Source organism: Typha latifolia, chromosome 1, assembly GCF_019914945.1.
Source record: "Typha latifolia isolate L0001 chromosome 1, TyphaL0001v2, whole genome shotgun sequence".
Taxonomy (NCBI): Eukaryota; Viridiplantae; Streptophyta; class Magnoliopsida; order Poales; family Typhaceae; genus Typha; species Typha latifolia.
In genome coordinates, this window is record NC_133086.1 from 14,277,504 (window position 1) to 14,298,688 (window position 21,185).

General features: G+C 37.1%; 3 protein-coding genes across 4 annotated transcripts; 1 reads left to right on the forward strand and 2 right to left on the reverse strand.

Annotated features, from left to right (window-relative positions):
- The first annotated feature begins 440 nt into the window (after positions 1 to 440).
- Positions 441 to 902, forward strand: LOC140791757 (uncharacterized mitochondrial protein AtMg00860-like). Its single transcript, XM_073142438.1, has one exon. It carries the CDS (start codon positions 441 to 443, stop codon positions 900 to 902), a length of 462 nt encoding a protein of 153 aa, XP_072998539.1.
- Positions 903 to 4,290: 3,388 nt separating this feature from the next.
- LOC140783871 (protein RER1B-like) lies at positions 4,291 to 8,580 on the reverse strand. 2 transcript variants are annotated; one of them, XM_073130974.1, is made up of 4 exons: positions 8,407 to 8,580; positions 7,917 to 8,301; positions 4,949 to 5,129; positions 4,291 to 4,581 (listed from the first exon to the last, which is right to left on the reverse strand). In XM_073130974.1, exons 2-4 carry the CDS (start codon positions 8,264 to 8,266, stop codon positions 4,531 to 4,533), a joined length of 582 nt encoding a protein of 193 aa, XP_072987075.1. In that variant the 5' UTR covers positions 8,267 to 8,301; positions 8,407 to 8,580; the 3' UTR covers positions 4,291 to 4,530. The 2 variants fall into 2 exon arrangements, with proteins under 2 accessions (XP_072987075.1, XP_072987067.1); XM_073130966.1 differs by having other exon boundaries at positions 8,387 to 8,580.
- Positions 8,581 to 9,561: 981 nt separating this feature from the next.
- Positions 9,562 to 19,347, reverse strand: LOC140783884 (proteasome subunit alpha type-1-like). The gene is made up of 2 exons (XM_073130986.1): positions 18,845 to 19,347; positions 9,562 to 10,178 (listed from the first exon to the last, which is right to left on the reverse strand). Exons 1-2 carry the CDS (start codon positions 19,193 to 19,195, stop codon positions 9,750 to 9,752), a joined length of 780 nt encoding a protein of 259 aa, XP_072987087.1. The 5' UTR covers positions 19,196 to 19,347; the 3' UTR covers positions 9,562 to 9,749.
- Positions 19,348 to 21,185: the final 1,838 nt, after the last annotated feature.

Here is a 21,185-nt window from a genome sequence, read left to right on the forward strand (position 1 = left end):
TCGGTGATTGAAGAGTTGCTGGATGAATTGGCGGGTGCATGTTATTTTTCAAAACTAAATTTTAGGGCTGGGTACCATCAAATTAGAGTCGAACCATCCGATGTGCACAAGACGACTTTTAGAACTCATGATGGACACTACGAGTTCCTCATTATGCCTTTCGGTCTTACCAATGCTCCCGCCACCTTTTAAAGCTTAATGAATGATATCTTTAGGCCTCATCTGATGCAATATGCGCTGATATTCTTTGATGATATATTGGTATACAGCCGGACATGGGAGGAACACTTGGGGCATCTTCGAACGGTACTTGACCTCTTCGGCAACATGAGTTAAAAGCAAAGGACTCCAAGTGTTCATGGGGGCAACAAAGGGTCGACTACCTAGGTTACATCATAACTAAAGATGGCGTGAAAGCTGACCCTAAGAAGATCCAAAGCATGGTGGATTGCCCGTTGCCAAAGACTACTAAGGAGCTATGTGGTTTCCTTGGTTTAACTAGCTACTATCGCCGGTTTGTAGTGAACTCTGGCAAGGTTGCGGCTCCCCTCACATCATTGCTACGAAAGGGTGCATTCTCATGGACGGACAAAGCAAGGGGAGCACTTGAAGCCTTGAAGAAGGCAATGATCTCAGCTCCGGTCCTTGCTTTAGTAGATTTTATCAAACCATTTACCATTGAATATGATGCATCCGAAGTCGGTGTGGGGGTTGTTTTAATGCAAGAGGGTAGACCTGTGGCCTACATGAGCAAGGCTTTTTTCGAAAGATCACAGCTACTATCTACCTATGAAAGAGAGATGCTTGCCATCATTCATGCTATCACCAAGTGGATGCCTTATCTCATCGAGCGATGCTTCACGATCCGCATGGATCAAAGGAGTTTGCCATACTTTCTTTAGCAACGCATACACACACCATCCCAGCAGAGGTGGGTGTTTAAGCTACTTGGATATGACTATGAGATCGTTTATAAAATAGGGACTACAAATAGCGCCGCCGACGCCTTATCCAGATGCCCGAATCCACCAGCCGAGTTGACAGCAATTTCAGCACTAGTTTTTCCCTTCTTTTAGCAGTTGTGGGAGGCCTACAAGAATGATCCAGATACCACGAAGATAATGGACGACCTTGCTGCAGATCCCAGCTGTAGACAAGGAGTGTTGGTGAAGGACGGACTCTTGATAGACAAGGGTAAAATCATTGTTCCAACTGACCGTCAATTGTGCTTGGAGTTGATGCGCCACTTCCATGACTCCCCTATGGCTGGACATGAAGGGTGTTGCGCACCTACAAAAAGTTGAGTTAGAGTTGCATATAGGTTGGGATGAAGAAAGATGTATAGGCCTATGTCAAGGCTTGTAAAGTGTGCCAAAGAGCAAAGATGAAGTCGGCAAAACCTGCTAGATTACTTTAACCACTTCCGATTCTAATGAAGGTTTGGGAGGATGTCGCCATAGATTTTATTGACGGTCTATCCAAGGCCAAAGGATATTTTGTTATATTGGTGGTGGTAAATTGTCTCAGCAAGTATGCGCATTTTTCAGCTTTAGTGCATCCTTACACAGCAAAAGGGTTGCCAGAGGTTTATGTGCGCGACGTGGCCAAGATGCATGGTATGCCAAAATCGATTGTTTCAGATTGTGATCATATATTTGTGAGTCAATTTTGATAGGAATTCTTTGCGCTCCAAGGGACTACCTTCCAGATGAGTTCAGCCTATCATCCTCAAACTGACGGCCAATCTGAGGTGTTGAACCGTTGCTTAGAGCAGTACTTGAGGTGTTTTGTTGGCGAGAGACCGCGATAGTGGATATCTTATTTGCCATGGGCTGAGTGGTCATACAATACAGCTTTTCATTTGGCCATTGGCATGACTCTATTTGAGGCCAGTAGCCACCTTCCACCTTGCATACATACTTACCATCGGCCTGAACTGATCAAACCGAAGTGGATGCAACTTTGCGAGATCGTGATGAGGTGTTGAGGAGACTTAAGATACACTTAGTGACTGCCCAAAATAGGATGAAGCAAGTCTATGACCAGAGGCACCAAGAAAGGTCCTTTTCGATTGGGGATTGGGTCTACATCAAGCTCCAACCATATCGGCAAAGCTCGGTTAGACCTATTCCCAATCAAAAGTTAGCTCCAAAATTTTATGGACCGTACCAGGTGATTGAGAGGATTGGGCTTGCAGCATACCGCCTAGATTTACATGAGGAGGTGCGAATACACTTAGTATTTCATGTCTTAAATCTCAAGACTCGAGTTCCCCCTATCGAGCCCATTGGAGTTCTTCCACCCGAGCCAATGATGACGGAAGTCGATGAGTCTGAATCTGAACCAAGTACTCCTACTTCAGTTCGAATCCTAGCTTGCTGACGCACTCGAGTCTAGGACAAGTGGGTGATTGAGATTTTGGTGGAGTGGCAAGGACGCACAGTGGATGAGGCGACATGGATGCCTGAAGCCGACTTCATGGACCGATATCCCGAGCTGACACCTTGAGGGCAAGGTGAACGGAAGCGTGGTGGAGTAATACGATTCGATCCATATTAGCTCCACACGTGACATTAGGTTCACTGGAATGAGCATATTTATCTAGTTGAGTTTGTTAGAAGCAATAAAATCATTTTTGCCAGGGTGCGTTCGAATGCAGGGACAACATTCAAACAAGGGGTGTGAACGCCAACATCACATTCGCAAAAACAAAGAACGCAAATGGCGCGTTTGAACGGAATCGGGTCATTCGAACGCCTACACAACATTCGCATCGATAGAGAACAGAAATTCCGTGTTCGAACGCGATCGGGCGCGTTCGAACGCATCGCAGCGAAAGTGTGGGTTTTGTTAAGATTGTTTGGAGTTGTTTAACTTAGTTGAGAAGTTCTTAGGGTGAGCCTCTGTATATATGTGGAGGAAACCCTAATTGGAGTCTTATGGTGATATTGGAATTGGCTTTGGCATTTATCTCCTTCTCTATTTGTCTCTAGCCATTGGTGCCTTCTCCCACCTCCCTTCTTCTACTGCCCAAGTCTTTGGTCAGCCTCTTCCAGCTTCTAACTACCCTCTTCTACATCAACTTCTCCCCCTTCACACCAAGGAGTAAACCTAGCATCTATGATCTATCTAGCCATTGGTGGACTATCAAGCTAGGATCTAATTGACCTTCAACCACCATTGGTCGATATCTTGAGATCTAACCGTCTGAATCCTGTGATATTGGATTCGTCGGAAAGCTCTCTCCAAGAGCAACAATATATTCAAAATTCAGGAGAATCTATTGGTTAGATTGTTTGCAGATCCCTTCGGAAGTTACAAGCTTTACCGAGCCCAGAACGGTTGCGGATTGGATTAAGCCGGTTCATAACATTATCTCAACTCATTTATCTCGTTTAAATTTACTCTGTTTATTGATGACGTAACAACCCATTTATAACATAATAATTTATTTATCAAATCTATTTATAATCTAAATAATTTATATAAACACAAATAAATTTGTGTAACGCTATAAGTCATTTATGATCCCTGTAACGACACAATTGTGATTTGCAGCAAGAGAACTCCTTGAAAATGATAACCATGGCCGCACTCTGGGAAACAGATGAAGGATCTACTCTTCCAACTCGCTCATACATCATTCCAGGCAAAAATTTCACTACATTCAGTATCATTTGATACAACCCAACCAAACACCAAAATAAGTAAATATATGCATTACCAGACTCCGGGCACTGCACGGCCAGAAGAGGCAATAGCTGATTGGGCAGCCCACCGGGGTAGATATGGATCCAATTTATGTATGCTTGGGCCTGATGGTCCATTCCCACCAGACCAATGTAATATTTTGTTCCTAGACTCCGAACACTGCACCGCAGATCCGGAGGCTATTTCAGCGTAATACAAGCTCTATTTATCCAAGAAAAAAAAGACTCCGGGCACTGCACTGCAGGAATGGAGGCTATTTAAGCTTAATACAAGCTCTAATTCATCAAAAATAAATAAATAAATAACTGTATCAGATAATACACTTCATACCAACAAACACCAACCTGCCCCTCTCGAATCCCCCCATCCCTTTCCCTCTTTATCCCCCTCTCTTTTTCTCTTTTCTCCATGCTAAGAGTTGACAGGTCGATACACGGTACTTTTCAATTGTCTATTGAGGCTATTATCAACAGCTTGAGAAGTTATTTAAATTCCGATAGCTAGGTAGTCAGCTTGTATAGAAAATTTCATAAAAGTGAATCATTTGATATTAGGTCATAGTTCAAAGAGGAGAACAAGTAATGAAAAAAGATATATCTAATTTAAATGATTGGAAAAGATTCACAACATATAAGCACCGATAAAGGCGTGCTAATACGACAAATACTCAAGAAGAAAGCAAAACGAATTAACAATAGAAGTAATATTCTTCCAATTCTAAACTAAAAATAAGTATGTCTCACTTCAATATTTGACAACATCAAATATGAAATGCCTCCTCATGCCCATCATTCTCCTGTGTGAAACAGGGGCTGGAGACTAATCTTTGGATAAACTGCTACCTGCTGCATTTTTCTTCCCACCATACCTCTGGCAACAGAGTATCAATGATTAAAATCGCAAGCAAATGCTATGTGGTGACAATATGATATTTGAAGCAATACAAGTCATAATTAGCTAATGTCAACAAAATGAAGTCATAGGATGATGCATCATCTAATTATGGGGAAACACCAGTTGACACTGGTCATGTGGAGCCAGCAAACAACTTGTCCTGCAGCCTGAGCTGCCAACTATAATTGTAGCGCAAGAAGCTAATAATAGCCACGCGCTGAATTTGCATTTGCCAATAATTTTCATCACTTTTAATGCTTAATTATACGCATGGGAAGTTTAGCATAGCTATAGTGGGCATTTTCTTGAATATAATATCAATGTAGTAAAATTTGGTACTCACCTGCTTCCCAATGTTCAATGGCACATACTTGTATTTGATCATGTGTAGAATTTGACGCTTCATTGTTAGGAAGAAGAGAACAATCCAGTAGCATAGCAATATGGGCCAGAATACCGGAACATCGAACACTGAGAAGAATGTCATAACAAAGGCAACACAGAAAGCTTTTGTGATGGCATACCTGAAAATATGGAAAGTTTAAAAAGTACATGTTAGTATATTGATCCATTTTATCACATTCTTCTAGAAGGCTAAAACAAGAAGAAACTAACCATCTCCAAAAGCAAACACTTCCTCGAGCTATGCAATAAAATTTAACAAAAAATTCTTTAATGTGTATGCATGCATAAAAAAGCAATTAATATGTGTGCTCAATTAGAGGTTAACAAAAGAATCTTCAAACTGTACAATATAAAATGACTGACAAAAATCCAAGCTGATATGCTTGGTATATACACAAAAAGACAAAAGAACAAAGCATTGCTTATCTGAATGGATTAGAATGGAGCAAAAAAAAAAATCATGTCTAGCAAAAATAAAATCTTGTAATTCTGGATATGATCACTATACTACAAAATAATTGGTATCAATATGAACAAACCACTCTTCCCAAGTACCATTATGGAAATAAGAGTTTGAAGATATGAAAACAGAATACTGCTTACTAGGGGATTCATCTGTATTTGGTCCAAAAGCCATGCCTACCCAACATTGATGGCTTAAAACTTAGTTTTTAACTTTAACGTGTAAAAGTACATCACTAGTTATTCCAAAGTTATTAGCAGAAGTGTACAATACTGCCTAAATAATCATTGGCGGTCAAACTTCATAACAAAAACACAAGCTACAAATGGATCATTAGAGAAACAAAGGAATCATATATTTTGGGCGCCTTTTGGATGAGGTAGAACAATAGAAGTTGCTTGTAGAAAACCGATATAGTGAAAAAAAAGTAAGCAAAGCTTGATTATTATATATACACGTAAGATTCTATGCTGAGGGAATGACATAGTGGGGCTCATTTCTATGGGTTTCACTTAGTAAATATTAACAGAATAAGGCAAAGATCCTAAAGGACGAAAATGTAAATTATCAAAGTCAACAGTTCTCCAATTATACTTATGTACCACAAACCTAATTAATAAATTTCATGGTTTGCAGAAAGGAAAGATGAAAATGGTTGAATATGACAACAACCATTTTGGTTTTTCATGCAAATAACCCAAACTAGTAATGTATAATTAACTATTATCAGGAAAAATGTCTAGGAGCATGAATGGCTTTTATGTCCAAATGAAAATTATGAATCACCGTGAACCAAGATACAATCATAAAATTTTGTTTCCAAGTTGACAAGGACATCATTTCTAATTCAAATATTTTTTCCCCTGCCAATCCACTTTCATTTATAAAGTTTTCCATTCTTTCAATGGGCAAAACTGCTACCTAACACCAGCAAAAGAACACGGTTTGGAAGTTTGAGCTGAAACTATTCTATTTAAATGGAGCCACATCTGTCTGTAGTAGTCGATCCGAAAACACAAAAAGAAAGAAAGATATAAGTAAGTAAAAAATGACAACATATTGTATTAAGGCTTATTCAGCTCTGTTTCAACTAAAACTTACTGTTTCGGCACAAATTGAGCCCTTTAGTCTCATTACAGCTAAGGATTTTGTGTTTCTACATAAGCACATGCACATGAACGTGCCAAAGAATTCTCACTTGAGTCAAACTATCATGAGCTCGAGTCTTATTTGATTTATGTTTATATTCCAAATTCGATATTTTGGTTCATTTATAACCCTATTTAAGTCAAACCATGTAAGATAGTCCTATTGTACTAATAAGATAGATTTAAGCCAAATTACATTTAGACCCCTGAACTATGACTCAGTATCACTTATAGCCCCTAAAGAAATAAAATGAAACACTAAATCTCCTAAACTATTCAAATATTTCAAAATGCCCCTTTTGTTAGCCTATAGCTTGCTTTTCTCTAGAATTGATATGTGAATAATATGTGCCCAAATTTTGCTCTCATTTGTGCCGAAATTGTCTTCATCTTCCTCCCTAAACCTATACAAATACATCTACTCTTTTTCCTAATCTTTGTCAATCCTTTCCCTCTCTTCTTCTTCCAACATTTTCCTCTCCTAATAGTGGCCTCCATGATTTCTTTTACTCTCCTCCCTCTCAAATTTTCAATCCCTCTCAACTTCTCTCTCCATCCGTTTGGGCTCATTTCTTTCTCAAACCCTACCCAACCCCAAGTTCTAATGTGATATTATTTCTAATTTCTCTTCTTCTCAATCTCTTCCAATCTCTACCAAACTGTCCCTTCTCCTACATCCGAAATGTCTAGAAGAATAGAGGATATTTTTGTAAAATCAACTTTTCCACCAATCGTGTAAACCCCATGAAATTATGACAGTTAAGGGGGATCTTAGTTCTTTTTTTTTTAATTTAGGGGGTATAAGTTATACAGAGACATAATTAAAGGATCCAGGTGTACTTTAGCCTTAGATTTACAAATAGCTTCACATTTCACGCTTGCCTTTGAGGAATGTGGAATGCCTATATGTCCACCATACAAAGTAAATGAATCATAAATATAAGAATCCTTAAATATTAAGAAAGAAACTACTTTTCAACTAAAGCATAAAAACATCCCCATCAATTGGCAACTCAAATAAGCTAAGACAATTGCAAGAGAAAAGAGAAATTCCAATTATCCACAGTACGAGAACATACAGATTGTAGCCAAAGTACTGCGAACTCAAATATCAAGATACAGAGATCATTACCAGAACTTTGAAGAAAGTCAAACCAAACGCATTAAAACCAAATCAATCATGAATTTTGAAGAAAGTCAAACCAGTAAAAATTAAGACTCACTCCAAGTAACTCTAAAAAGCTCAAATTACCAAACGCATTAAAACACAGTAGATTAATGCCGCAAGAAATTACCAGAACTTGAACTCAGGAAGACGTCGAATGAAGGGCTTGAACTCATCGGACCCCCTCGTCGGAAGCGCCGGCCCATCGGTCACTTCCAGCTCCGGATCCACCATCGGCGATAGGAATCCGATCAGGAGATTCAACAAATAGATCCCGAGGCCGTAAGTGACGATGTAGAAACCCTGAACGAAATAAACACGGAGAACATAGATCGCCGCCACCGCGAGAGTCCCGAGCCATCTCCCAACCGTGTGGGGCGTAGATCGATCCAGATAGTACTGGAACGCCCTCGAGAAGTCGCTCCTCCACTTGGCCAACGGCACGGAGCCGGAAGAGTCATCCGAAGCAGCTCCCTCCATTAGAAACTACTTCCGCAAAACGCCTCCTTCAGATCCTGGGAAAGATTTAGGAGATTTGAGATCTGAGATCTGAGGAGCAAACCCAACAAATCCGGAATAGGAGGAGGGAGGAGAGCAAACTTTAGATCCGCCGGCGATACCTTCTCCGGCAAGATAAGGGTTTCGGGGGTCTGCGTAGGGTTAGGGTTTCCTGTTTCACGAGAGAGAAATGGTTGTTGGGAGACCAAGAGGGAGAGACGAAAGGCTTCTTTCTGCTGACGGAAATTGAAGAATTGTCTATCTGAGGAGGTCGTGTGAATAGTTAGCTGACACGTAAGTTTGAAAATTGAAAGCGAACTACGTGGATTAAAATTTTGGGGTTCGGATGGGTTTCGTGCAATGCAACGAGCAATAGATAATTTGTGTGTTGGGCAACTGGAGAACCGAGATGGGGAAGCCGTAATGAGTCAACTCGCTAATTTGGACGAGTCAGATGAGTCGGAGCTAATCTGTCGGTGACTCGTGTTGCACAGTTGGCATAATACGGGTCTTCCTCAGATAAGTAATAAGCCGATTAAGCCCAATTTTCTACATTAATGACAAAGTTAAGGATTGGTAGGTACTGAAACATTGTTATAATATATACTGGATGACTACCACCTAGCATTCACTCCAGATGAAAGCCCTTTAGAGCATTTTTCTAGTTATGCTTATTAGGGCCTTAATCCCATGGAGGACATAGGAGTTTCGCCTACTAGGGCACTTTCATAGTATGCCAAAAAGACAGGATTTAGCAACATCCAGTAATAGCATATGAAAATGCCAATGCATCGACATGGAGTCGCCCTTAGTTAGGAGGGGGTCAAGACTTCGAGAGTCCGAGGTGAAGCAACGCTCACACAGATGAAAGAAGCATTTCTAACGATCTGCATGGGACATGCAATAATTTGTCTAAAAAGTTTGGAATTTCAAGCCTTTCAAATTTCTCATATGACAGAGGAACCAAACAGCCCTAGACAAAAAGCTAAGGATGAGATGACAAATAGTTTCAAGTTGAACCATGGGGGAATACATATTTCTTGCAATGGGCTGGGAAGGATAAGCCTGCCCTAGATCATAATTCGGTTCCCACATACTGAAATTTATGGAAGTGGTGATAGAAACATAACTAACATCTCCCTCGAGGAATATTAGTAGATAAATTGAAGATCTCATGCATGAGCTTTTTCCATGTAACTGACCAATCTGAGTAGTAATTTAATTCTCTTGGTGGTCCTTTCACATGTTCAAAGCAGTGTTACTTTTGCTAAGGATAATTTTAGGAAAATGAGAACTGCAGTAGCATATCTGAAGTTATCCAACATGAAAGATCAACAAAATCTCTAAGTGAATTCGTACACCGCTGAAGCATACCATGTGAAACAGCAAAACTACATCTTTTTTCAAAGTACAGAAAGTCACATATTGCCTCAGTTTCTAACCTTGATGATGGAGTTTGAACGATCTAAATATCCATGGGTGCAGCTTCTGCCTCCTCTTGCACGGCATCAGGCTCCGCAGGAGCTTCTTCAGCAATCTCCATTGAATCAATCATTTCCTGTATCGTTTTCTGATCAATTATGTGAAATGATTCTCCTACTCCCACAACAGCGACAGTGCAGATGGAGCAGGTCAGTTTCTCGCCTTGTAGAGTCTCCTTGATGGCAAAAAGGGCATCCTTAATCAAATCATCACGACTGTGATTGTTGAAGGCCTCAAATCTACGCTCCAAGTAAGTTTTTGCTGCTTGAGAGCGGGATCCTATAGCAAATGCCTGGTACTCAAAGTAGTTCCCACTGGGACAATTGTAATAGAGATGAGCTCCAGTCTCATCCAGTCCAGCAACTAGGAGGCCGACACCGTAGGGCCTTTTCCAAGAACGCTGTGTGCAGACCTGTCATGACATCATATGCAGCAGCAGAGCATATTACTTGGAAGAATTTCTATCCCTAAAAACAAAATAAGTCTCTAAATCTTCATAGAAGCTGCAGTAGCCCATAGAGCACAAAAAAGGAGCAGGGTAAATTCTATGAAGCATAGACACTGATGCAGGATATGAATGAACAAGACATGGAAACGCGAACATAACAATCTTGAAAATAGAGGATACAAGACAACAAGGAAAAGAGTAAGGAAAATGCATCAGGATTTATTCATTCAGCTATGTGAAACTCACATCCACCATGCCAAAATGAAGTGAATCTCCATTTTTTGTCCATATCTTTGGAAACACTACCCTACACCACAAAACCTTCGCATTGAACTGCAGTGCTGCTTCTTGATGTCTTACTAAGCAGTGGAAGGTGCACAGTTGGACATAGAAGCCCTATCACCCTCTAGACTTCTTCAGGTCACAGGACCTCCAGATTGAAAACTCCTGTTATGAGGGAATAGGAAGGACTTCTCTTAGTGTCCAAAAGGTTTAGAATAATCTATCTTTTATATTAGATTTCAATACAGTCCTAAACCTAGCAAACACAATAAGTCATTGGGAGCTACATCTCTTTCTACAACTCTCTAATCTCATCCTAGTCTAAATTAGTTCATGATCAAGTGTCTAGATATGTATTTCAACTGAGGTACAAATATATAAGAATTAGGATCGGGATTGGTCGCTTGAAAATTTATTACGTGTTACTCATTTCGGCCATTTTGGCCGCCAATATCGAATTTTAGTATCAAACTATTTTTAATTACATAAAATTCTAAAAATTATTTTAAATATAGAAATTTTTTTCAAAATTTTAGAAATTAATAATAGATAAATATAGATAACTTTCATATAATATCTAAAAAATAAAAAAGGTACTACCTTCTCCACCTCTCCCGCTCACTCTCTTTCTCACAAATAACATAATTCTCTCCCTATTGCCACGTCTCCCTCCTATTTCTTTTTCTTTCTTTCAGTCACAGCCTCCCTCTATTCTCTCTCTACCCTCTTCCCTCCTCTCTTTCTTCCTCCTTTCTCAGAACAGCCCCTCTCTCTCTCTCTATTACTATAGCAAAAAGATTACTGCAATAGCAAAGTCCTTAAGGGAGGGAGAACGTAAATGAAAGAATGAGAGAGAAGAATGAGAGAGAAGAAAGAGAGAAAAAGAGAGTCTAGAGAGAGAGAGAGGGAATGGAGAAGTTGGATAAAAAAGAGGGAGGAAAGAAAAAAAAATACATACTCAAGCCTGTCGGAGATGGTTGTGGTAGCTGGAACTTTGTCAGAGAAGCTCATGGGATGTTGACTGAGGCCGGATCTTCATCGAAAGAGCTCATCGTACATCGATCGAGGCCTGATCTGGTTGGATGGCTTAGGAGAAAAAGATAAAGAAGCTCTCTATCTCATGCTACGTCTCGAATCCGAATCGAAATTGGTCGATACTGCGATCCATGATTTCAACACTATTCCAATATTGTTTCTCTTCCTAATTAGTTCCATTTTCACAAATCTAATCCTGCATCCTTTAATTATCTAGAAATATTGATCCAAGTCAATATGTCAATCTAAAAAGCTTTTGAGTCAGGTCTAATATCCACTATCGCTGCAATGGCAGCTAGCATAACCAAGATAAACATCATCAACAATGAAGCACAAAGTCATATAATGAGATGGTAGGTGACATTAGAGAAAGTCAATCAACTACGTCAACCTGTCACACACTAACCATTCTAGTGCCAAAAAAGATCTAAGAATACTTTTTATTCTTAACAATGGTGAGGCTATGATTGTAGTTAGTTTATTCATGTGGACTAACTAGTTCCATAATTTTCTCTCTTCGGCTTATATCTTACTAATCTGGAAAGAGAGGACAAAATGAGTTGTATTTATCTGCCAAACTCTATCCCGTTCTCTTCGCCTGGTTTAAAGTGTTAGTTTTGGTCCATAGGGGAAAATAAAAGTTTTAGAATTTTGGATGGTGTCAACCATCTCTACTGTAATTTCTAAGATATTATCATATAAGAAGCTTGTAAAGAAGTTCCAAATAGTAGCACAAAAATCTGAAAATTCATAAAATAGAAAAAAATTAGTCAAAATAATTGTAGATCATGAATAATAGTGATCATCAATCGTAATCATTGTGTGGAGATGAGATGGAGTTTTGTGTACGTGGAAAAGAGAGATATTAGGATTGCACTATTGAATTCCCGAATGGTGTGACAATAAGGCTTGCCCAACAAAAGCTTTTGTTTTCGTTTTGACCCCTAGAAAATACAAAATACAAAAAAAGAATTCAGGAAAAAAGATCAGCTCAATCAATATGGTCAAAACCAAGATCAAATTAACAAACATGCTAGTTTCAGTATGGACAATAAGTAACACAACCATATAAAAGTAAATGTAAGTATGTAACACTATGAGCTTGTGGGCAATTGAGGGAGATTTTATGCTTATATTTAGTCATCTTTTCTCACCATCTAATGTAGGAGCTGTTAAGCATAGATACGACTACGGGATACAGGGATATGAAGATATAGATATAGGGATGCAATAAATTCTTAAAAGTATGATACGGATACGATATAGATACGCCAATAAATAAATAAATATATTTTTAATTTATTGTCAACCAATATAACATATGATAAAAAATGATTATCCCATAAATGATAAGATAAAAGGAAAGAAAGCTACATATTTTAAATCTCCATGCCTAAAATTTTAGTATAATATTGTAATAGAAACTGATATGAAACTCAAAATATTAGTGAAACATTGAAATCTAATTCAACTATTAGTCTTTAAGTAGGTTTCAAGTTATATGTTTAATTCATTATCAAATAAACAAAGCCTTAAAATATAATGAAGAATTAGACAATCATATATACATATAAGTATATATTTTATATCATCTTTTAGCATAAAAAGAAAAAAGAAAAAAGATTGGATGATCAAGAAATGTATCGGAGCCGTATTAAACCGTATCCCGCCGTATCAAAAAATTAAAAATATTTTTTTTTTAATTTGGATACTTCTCCAGCCGTATCAGTATCCAATACGTATCGGTTACCGGTACAGAGGGTCAAACAAAGTATCCATGCTTCATAGTGTAGGAGCATAAAGACTAAATACATATTTCAGATTAGAGAGTTGATAGTTGTTCTTTAGGTGTCTTTATTAAGCCAAGTCTTAGTTAAGATTAGTTTAATTGTGCTATTCTCTCATTTTCGTCATTTATTTGATATCTTTCTGTGCATTTTCGTAACTTTTATATTTGGGTCTTATTGGGGCTCAATTTGAGGCCTTTTGAGTCAATAAGTTAGTATTTAGTTAGGTTTATTGGTACCAATATTGGTAAGGTCTCTTTTAAATTAATTCAACTAGGAATTTGAGCACGTTTAGGGTTTCTTATCTATTCCTAATTAAAAATAGGATAGAAATCTTTTCTAGCAATAGTGATGCTTTTGTTTCAAAGAAACAAATAAAAGATGTGGTCTTCCTTCGCATGTAGTGTAGATTGATGTGACGCCAAACCTTTGATGTAATTCCGATAAGCCAAAGTGAGTCTTTAGTTATTCTCCTTCTTGTTAGTAGTCTTGTATTTTTTTTTTTGTACAATTTCTTCTCTATAGTTGTTTAGTTTTGTTTGACCACAGAAAATCAAACTAAAATAATACAACTTTTGGGATTTTTACATACTTGTCATTGAAAAGTTTTAAAATATCATAATTACTACTATATTCTTCAAAATATCATATTGCCACTAAAATCATTGTGCTTTGTCATTCCGCTAGTTAAATCTAACTAATCACAATTAGAACTGAATTTAGATTAAAAAAATAGACTATTTTGCCATTGTATAATTTGTTTAAAATGGTTCAAAACCTATCCAATATTGCCCTAATATCAGAGCAAGAAAAAAAATCTTATTATGCAAGATAAGAATCATTGATAAATATTTTATAGGGATAATTATATTTAGCCCCCTTAAACTATCATAGTTTTTTACATACACTCTCTAGACATTTTTATTATTCACATAAAATCTTTGAACTAAGAAAAATATTCTTATAGGCCCCTGAACTAAGGAAAAAAAAAGTACCTACATGAAATCTCTAAACTAAACTTTTTTTTAAAAGTAAGTCTATGTGGTACAAAAAATTTTAGGCGGTATGCTTCCAAATGTAATTCAAAATATAATGTAATTAAATATGATCCGAAATTGATTTTAATCTGATTAGATTTGTATAATCTATAGTCTAATTCATTTACTTTCAAATTCAAATCTATCTGATTATATATATTTGTGACTTAATCTTTCCCTAATATGAACCTCTCCCTCCTCTGTAATTTTCTCCATAAGTTGAAAGCAGTACCAGCAAACTAGTACTGGGCATAAATAAAAAAAGGAATACTAGCTAAAATGGCAATCACAACCTTTAGATCGAGATCAGTAATTTAAGAGGGGTATGAAAGTTTTTGCCTAAAATTGTTAATAGATATTTTATATTTTAAACTTCAAGAAAGGAGGTATTAGTCATTCACATGTGTTTGTTAAATTTAATAACAATCTCATAGAAATATTCTACAAATATTCCACTAAAAATTAATCATAATGATAATCCTAAAAATTCAAAATATTTCAGTGACAATTATAATATTTTAAATAATGTAGTGGTAATTATGATATTTTTAGGTTTTGGTACTGTAGCAACATCACTATTGACATTGTAGCAACCTAACAGCCAATATTGTAGCTATCTGTACAAAAACTTCTCTTTCAATCAGATTTCATATATGATAGTTTTTGAGTTAATTTCACTTAGACTCATTCGAACTATCACTAATTTTCACACTCTATGAACTATTTTAATACTCACAAATATCCCATAAACTAAGAAACATATTTACATATACCCCTTCAAACCAAGAAAAAAAAAACTATACATTAAACCAAAAAAAATTTTAGTTCAAGAGATGCATGTGGCAAAAAAAATTCAACAAGTGTATGTGAAAACGGTAATAGTTTTGGGAGTCTAAATAAAATTATCCCTAGTTTTTTTGTTTCCTTTTTCCCTTTTTCCCTTTTGTTCTTTTCTCTTTTTTCTAGTCTAATTTTGGTTTTTCTATTGATCTCTATCTTTGTTTCTCTCATCATTGGTCTTCTTCTTTGAATACCTAGGGGTTATAGGCACGCTGCGGATACTGACATGCTAGGGATATGCTCCAACACATGTCAGATATGCAAAAAGTATTCGATATTATAAAATAAATAAAATTTAATTCAGACATGCCCGAGGGGACATGCCGATGCTTTTCAGGTTTATAGGTGCAGGTTTCCAAATTTTTAATTAAATACTTGATCCATTAACCTATTAAACTAAAACTTAAAGCCATAAATCCCTTAGCCCACCCAAAATTCCCAAATCTAACTTGTATTGTGTGTCATCCCCTCTCTTCTAGTCTTCCCCTTGTCGCTATGCGACAAGGTGTGATAAGAGAGTTGTGCGATGACATATGATCAAAGATTTGTGCAAAGTGTGCAATCTCACTTCCGATCTTCCCTTTGTGCTTGCGCAATGACTATGCAATACCTCTCTCCTCACAGATGGAGAAGAACTGGAGAAGTTGTTCCCTCTTTTCTCTCTCTCTTTCCGGAGAAGAATTCCAATTGTTTTACTTTTATAACAGTGAGTTTTGGTCTTTTGGATGAAGCACAAACACTTGTTAATTTCAAACAGTATTCAATAACTTGTTAATTTAGAAAAGTGACAAGAAATTCAAAAAATAAACAATTAGTACAGTGAAAATTATTAATTTATAGGGAATTGATCATGTATTTCTATTATAGGCTGGCAATTTATAAATATGCATTTATTAATAAACTGCATATATGTGTTTTATTTATTGATTTATTTACTGTCATATTCTAGACATGTTTGTCTCCTATTTTTTTTAAGATTTGTCATATCACCGTGTCTATATCAAGGTTCCCAATATTGGCCGTATTAGCCGCTCGTATCGGATTGGACTAATTTTTAATTACGTAAAATTCTAAATATTATTTTAAAATGCAAGATTTTTTAAAAAATTTAGAAAAAATGATAGGACAATAATAAAATAAAAATTACTCACATATAAAGCTTAAAAACTTAAAAAATGTATTAACTTATTCAATATTTAAAACTTTAATAAATACCGCTGCTGCTTCACTATAGGAAGAGAAAGAGAGAGGGAATGCGAGAGAGGTGAGAAAGAAGAGAAAAGGAGAAAAAGAGAAAGAAAGAAAAAAAAAGAGGGAGAGAAAGGAGAAAGAGAGAAAAAAGCAAGAAAGAGAGGCAGATAGTAGGGGACATTAATTATTGATATCCCCTGACTATAATCCATTCCCATCCATTTCGGGCAAGATCGGCTGAAATGGCCGATCAGCCGATCCAATCTGAATGGTTTCGGCTAAGATCGGGATCGGCTGGAATTGAAAACTCATGTCTGTATTTCATTATTGAATACTTTGTTCTTCTATATTTAGCCTACATTATTATTTGCGTCCCCCAAATATAGGAGATATCTACCTCGCTACCTTGTAATTAAAAGTCCAAGTTTTGCTCAAGTATCATCCTATCTTGTTGATTTGAACTTACCAAGACTATATTAGTTTTCAAATGGTTAATCCCTATAAGTTAGGACCTTGAGAAACACAACCATGAGGTGAAAAGAAAGTATAATATCAGCATGGGTGAAAGAACAATAAGAACAAGCAATAAATCCAATAATTAAGCTTAAGAAATTAAAAGTTTTTAAATTAAGATCAATCTACAAAAATTATATATAGCATTTTCACATCACATTGCAAAATTCTTCAAAACCTACTAGTCTATGAATCCGTTAATACAACATAGAGCAATAAACATCCAAAAGGGCTTACTTATTTCACCTATGGGTGTGTTTATTTAGAGGTTGGGTTAATGGGGAACTGCACATCCCTGTTGTTTTTTATTGAGATGAGTAGTTCATTGGGATTAGTAATACCAACCCTATTGTTCAACTCCATGTTTGGTTTGGGGTGGACTACATATAAGATTAATAAATAAAGAGAATATAAAGTTAGGAAATTACATTTCACCCTCATAACCCAATAACACTGACCAACCACTCCTACTCTTGTGAAGCTCTTAGTGATATTGTCAACTATGTCATCGTGGAAGGAAATTGCGATGTTGCTATGGCAGCGATAATGACTCCCCATTAAATTCACCATTACCCACTCCTTGTTCCCAACCCCACCTCATCCCTTCCTCAAAAGCAGCCTAGTGACAAAACCATGAATTTCGAGAACACCAAGACACAGGAGACCATGGCAGTGGACTTGGTGGGTTTGAATCCACCATGACAAGATCAAACCCACCACCTAGTCAGAGAAACGGTTGCTAGAGAAAGAGATTCAAAGGAAGACACGAGATGGGGAAAAGAGGAATAGGAAGAGAAAAAATATCGTCTTAATGCCTAATTCCCTCCAACCGGATATAGCATCCTAAATCCCTTGGGATAGTATATCCTCGACATTAGGATATTCACTACTGGTTTTAGTTCAACAACCTGCTGGATTTTTCCTTACCAAACACAGTAAATATGTGTGTCGCACAGGATAGCTAATCCATCCCCTTCCTCCATCCCCTAAACAAACATAAGCTGAGTTACATGAGAGTCCTACATGTGACCTGTGACTTGTGACTGGTAAAACTTAACAGACAAAAAAACTGAGTGAGACATAAGGACAGATGCATTCCAGATAAGACCTGAGATATCATTTTGACATCCCCCACCCCTGCATCCCCCCTTTCTTGGTTGATTTCTAGTATTCTTAATTTCTTATATAGGTGATTGTATGCAGTGCAAGTGAGGAAAAAGAACATCACTTACAAGCATCAATTTATTAATTGGAAAACGTGAGAAGATCGAAAATAAGCAAATCGAGCATTAACAGGTACACTGGGCTGCAATCCTTCTTCCTCAGTTTGACACCCTTAAATGTATAGACTGTGTCATTAAATGAGGTAGACTTCTAGTAAGCAATTAGCTAAATTGCAAAAATAGGACCCCCTTTGCTCCTATGCAGAATTGCATTCCTAACGACTAACCGTACTGCTAAATTAAGCAAAGAAGCTCAACTAATCCACTTCATAAATAACCATGATACGCAAAAGAAGTCCCCCATTTTCCTCCTCTGTGGCATGATAAATTTATCTTTAGTCCTAATCACAAAAGTACGGCAAGAAAAAGAGAGATTGCAACTAAAAAATAATTCCGATACTCCACCGCACGGCATCCTAAGCTAATCAGAAAACAACAACAAACAGAACCACAAACTAGTAAAACCCGATCCAGAACCGATCTCCAAAACACCATTTTAACCAAGAAAACCCAAATCGGAGAAGCCCAATAAGAAAAATTGGGACTCAAAATTAATCATAGTGTACTTAAAGATCCCTCAAATTTACTCCATGGCAAGATATCCTAAACCGTACATCAAAAAGAAATGAATGTAAAACAAAGCAAAACCCAATTCCGAGCCAAAACCTACTCCCCCAACAAAACCAACAAAATCCAAAACAGTCAAATGACAGAAGCCTAACCTGAGCCTTGTCGGCGAGCTGGACGACAAGACGGGGGACGGGGAGCGGCGACTCGTAGACGAAGGCGTGGTTGATGCACTCGTTGCGGAGGAAGCGGGAGAGGACGCGGCCGTCGGCTGTGAGGCCAGCGATGGCGATGCCAACGTGGTCGTCCACCTTGAACACCTTCTTCTGGTGGGAGGAGAGCTCGGAGGCAGTCTTGTTCACGGCGGCGAGCACCACGTGGGTCGCCGACCGGAGCCCAATTGCCGCCGAGCCCTGCTTCACCGCCTCCATCGCGTACTCCACCTGGAACAGCCGCCCCGCCGGGCTCCACGTCGTTACGTCCGTGTCATATTGGTTCCGAAACATCTCGCTTCTCTTCTGCTCCTCTGCGACTATCTCCTTCCTCTCTTGGTTTGATTTGGGGATTTTACTCTACATTCGGCCTAAGGCTAAAGCAGGTTTTTATTTCTTTCTTCTCGCCCAAGGATAGGGAAATAGGAGATAGATAATTTACTATTAACATTAAACTTTTGATTATTTTGGCCTTTGTATTATCTCTTTTATGAATTTTTTCAATGTGTAAACTATAAAAGTGAGAGATATTGAGATGAAAGAACCATAAAACAAAATATATTTTCTAAAAAGTAATACTTTTCTAATTAGTTGATTTAAAATAAAAAAAGGTATTTTGATAATTTTATATTAAAAATAACGTTTGTAAGATAATTATGTATAATTTATAATTATCAGGGGTTAAGTGACTTAAACATGATACTTTTGTCCTATAAATTTGAGATAGGTTTCATATTAGAGTTTCCTTTCGTATGTTTCTATTGTAAATCTCTCTATTTTATTAATTTCTAACCAATTTGTTTTTGTCTTGCTTTTAAAAAGATTTTGACAACCACATATGTGAGGGAATGAAATAATTATATTATCTTGATTTAAGAGTTGTTTCAGATTATACAGAATAGAATAGAAGAAAAGATAAAAGATAAAAGATAAAAGAAATAGAAGGTCTATAAGTAATTCTCAGTGTCATATTCTCATATTCTTCTTTTTACCAGCATTTTATCTAAACAAACTTATCATTATTATTTTTATAAACCATACACGAGCTCACAAGCCTACTAATTAGCATTTTTAAAATAAAAGTAATCTATTATTAAATGACGGAATTAACTTTGGTTCACTCAGTTTACTCATCTTTGTCATATAAACTCCAATGGATATTATTTTATATGCACTGGAAAGATAATTTAGTCTTTTATAATTTTATATCGCACAAGAATCTTCAAATTGGACCATTTCGATGGCTTAAAATTCAAATTTAATAATCTAAATAATAGAATTAACTTTCTTTTACTCTTTTTCTCGTATCTTTCTTATATAAATTCTAATCAATAATATTTTATATGTATTAAAAAACTGATTTAATTCTCTAAAATTTAATCTTTCATGGGTTTACATGTAAATGCTTACTTCTAAGAGCTCCTATAATTTTCATAGATACGTTAACCCAGCAATGTAGCAGCATTCCATATAATAATAGTGACCTCCCTAATCTTCATATGAAATGTGTGTTTCTAGTCGCCAACGGTCTTGTTAACACACCATACTAAGTTATAAAAAATTAAAAAAAATCTTGTGCACGTGCCCGCGCATGTGCCCCACTCCCCCATGCCGTCGTCTTCCCTGTCTTCTTCTCTTTTCCTCTCTTCTCTCTCTCGTAACCACCACCGTAACCTCCTCTCTCTCTCTCGCCACGTTGGAGAGTTGCTGGAGGACGTCGACCCTATGGAACGATGCGTCGGAACTTCCTCTTCAACTAGGTTATGAGTATTTTTTAGATTTAATAAAATATTTAATATTTTTCTCAATTTTTCTTTCTCTTAGTTTTGCTGAAAATTTGGCTGGCCAGTGGCCTCCCCTGATATGAACCAACTTGGGGTCGATTCGAATCGCAGATAGTTCTGCACAGTTGTGGGAGAATATTTGCCGAATATTCTCTAGATGCTAGAAAATTACGAAACTAATTGAAATAGTTTTGTAACTTCCAGATCTAGGTTTTTTATATTCAGACCCTTCTTAGATTAGGACGATATTAGGGCCTAATCTAGATGACAATCCGATAGTGGTGTAGGTGGCGGGTGTGGATCAGCTTGTAGATTATAATGGAGATGGTGTCGATGTGGATGATGATGGTGGTGGTTAGAAGATTGATAGTTCAAAAGAAAAAGAAAAGGGGAGAGAGGAGGGAGATTATAACTTGCGACTAAGATGAGAGGGGAGATACTAGGATGAAAGACAAAAGACAATTTATTTTTCATTCATGGGTACCTAAGATACAAGTTAT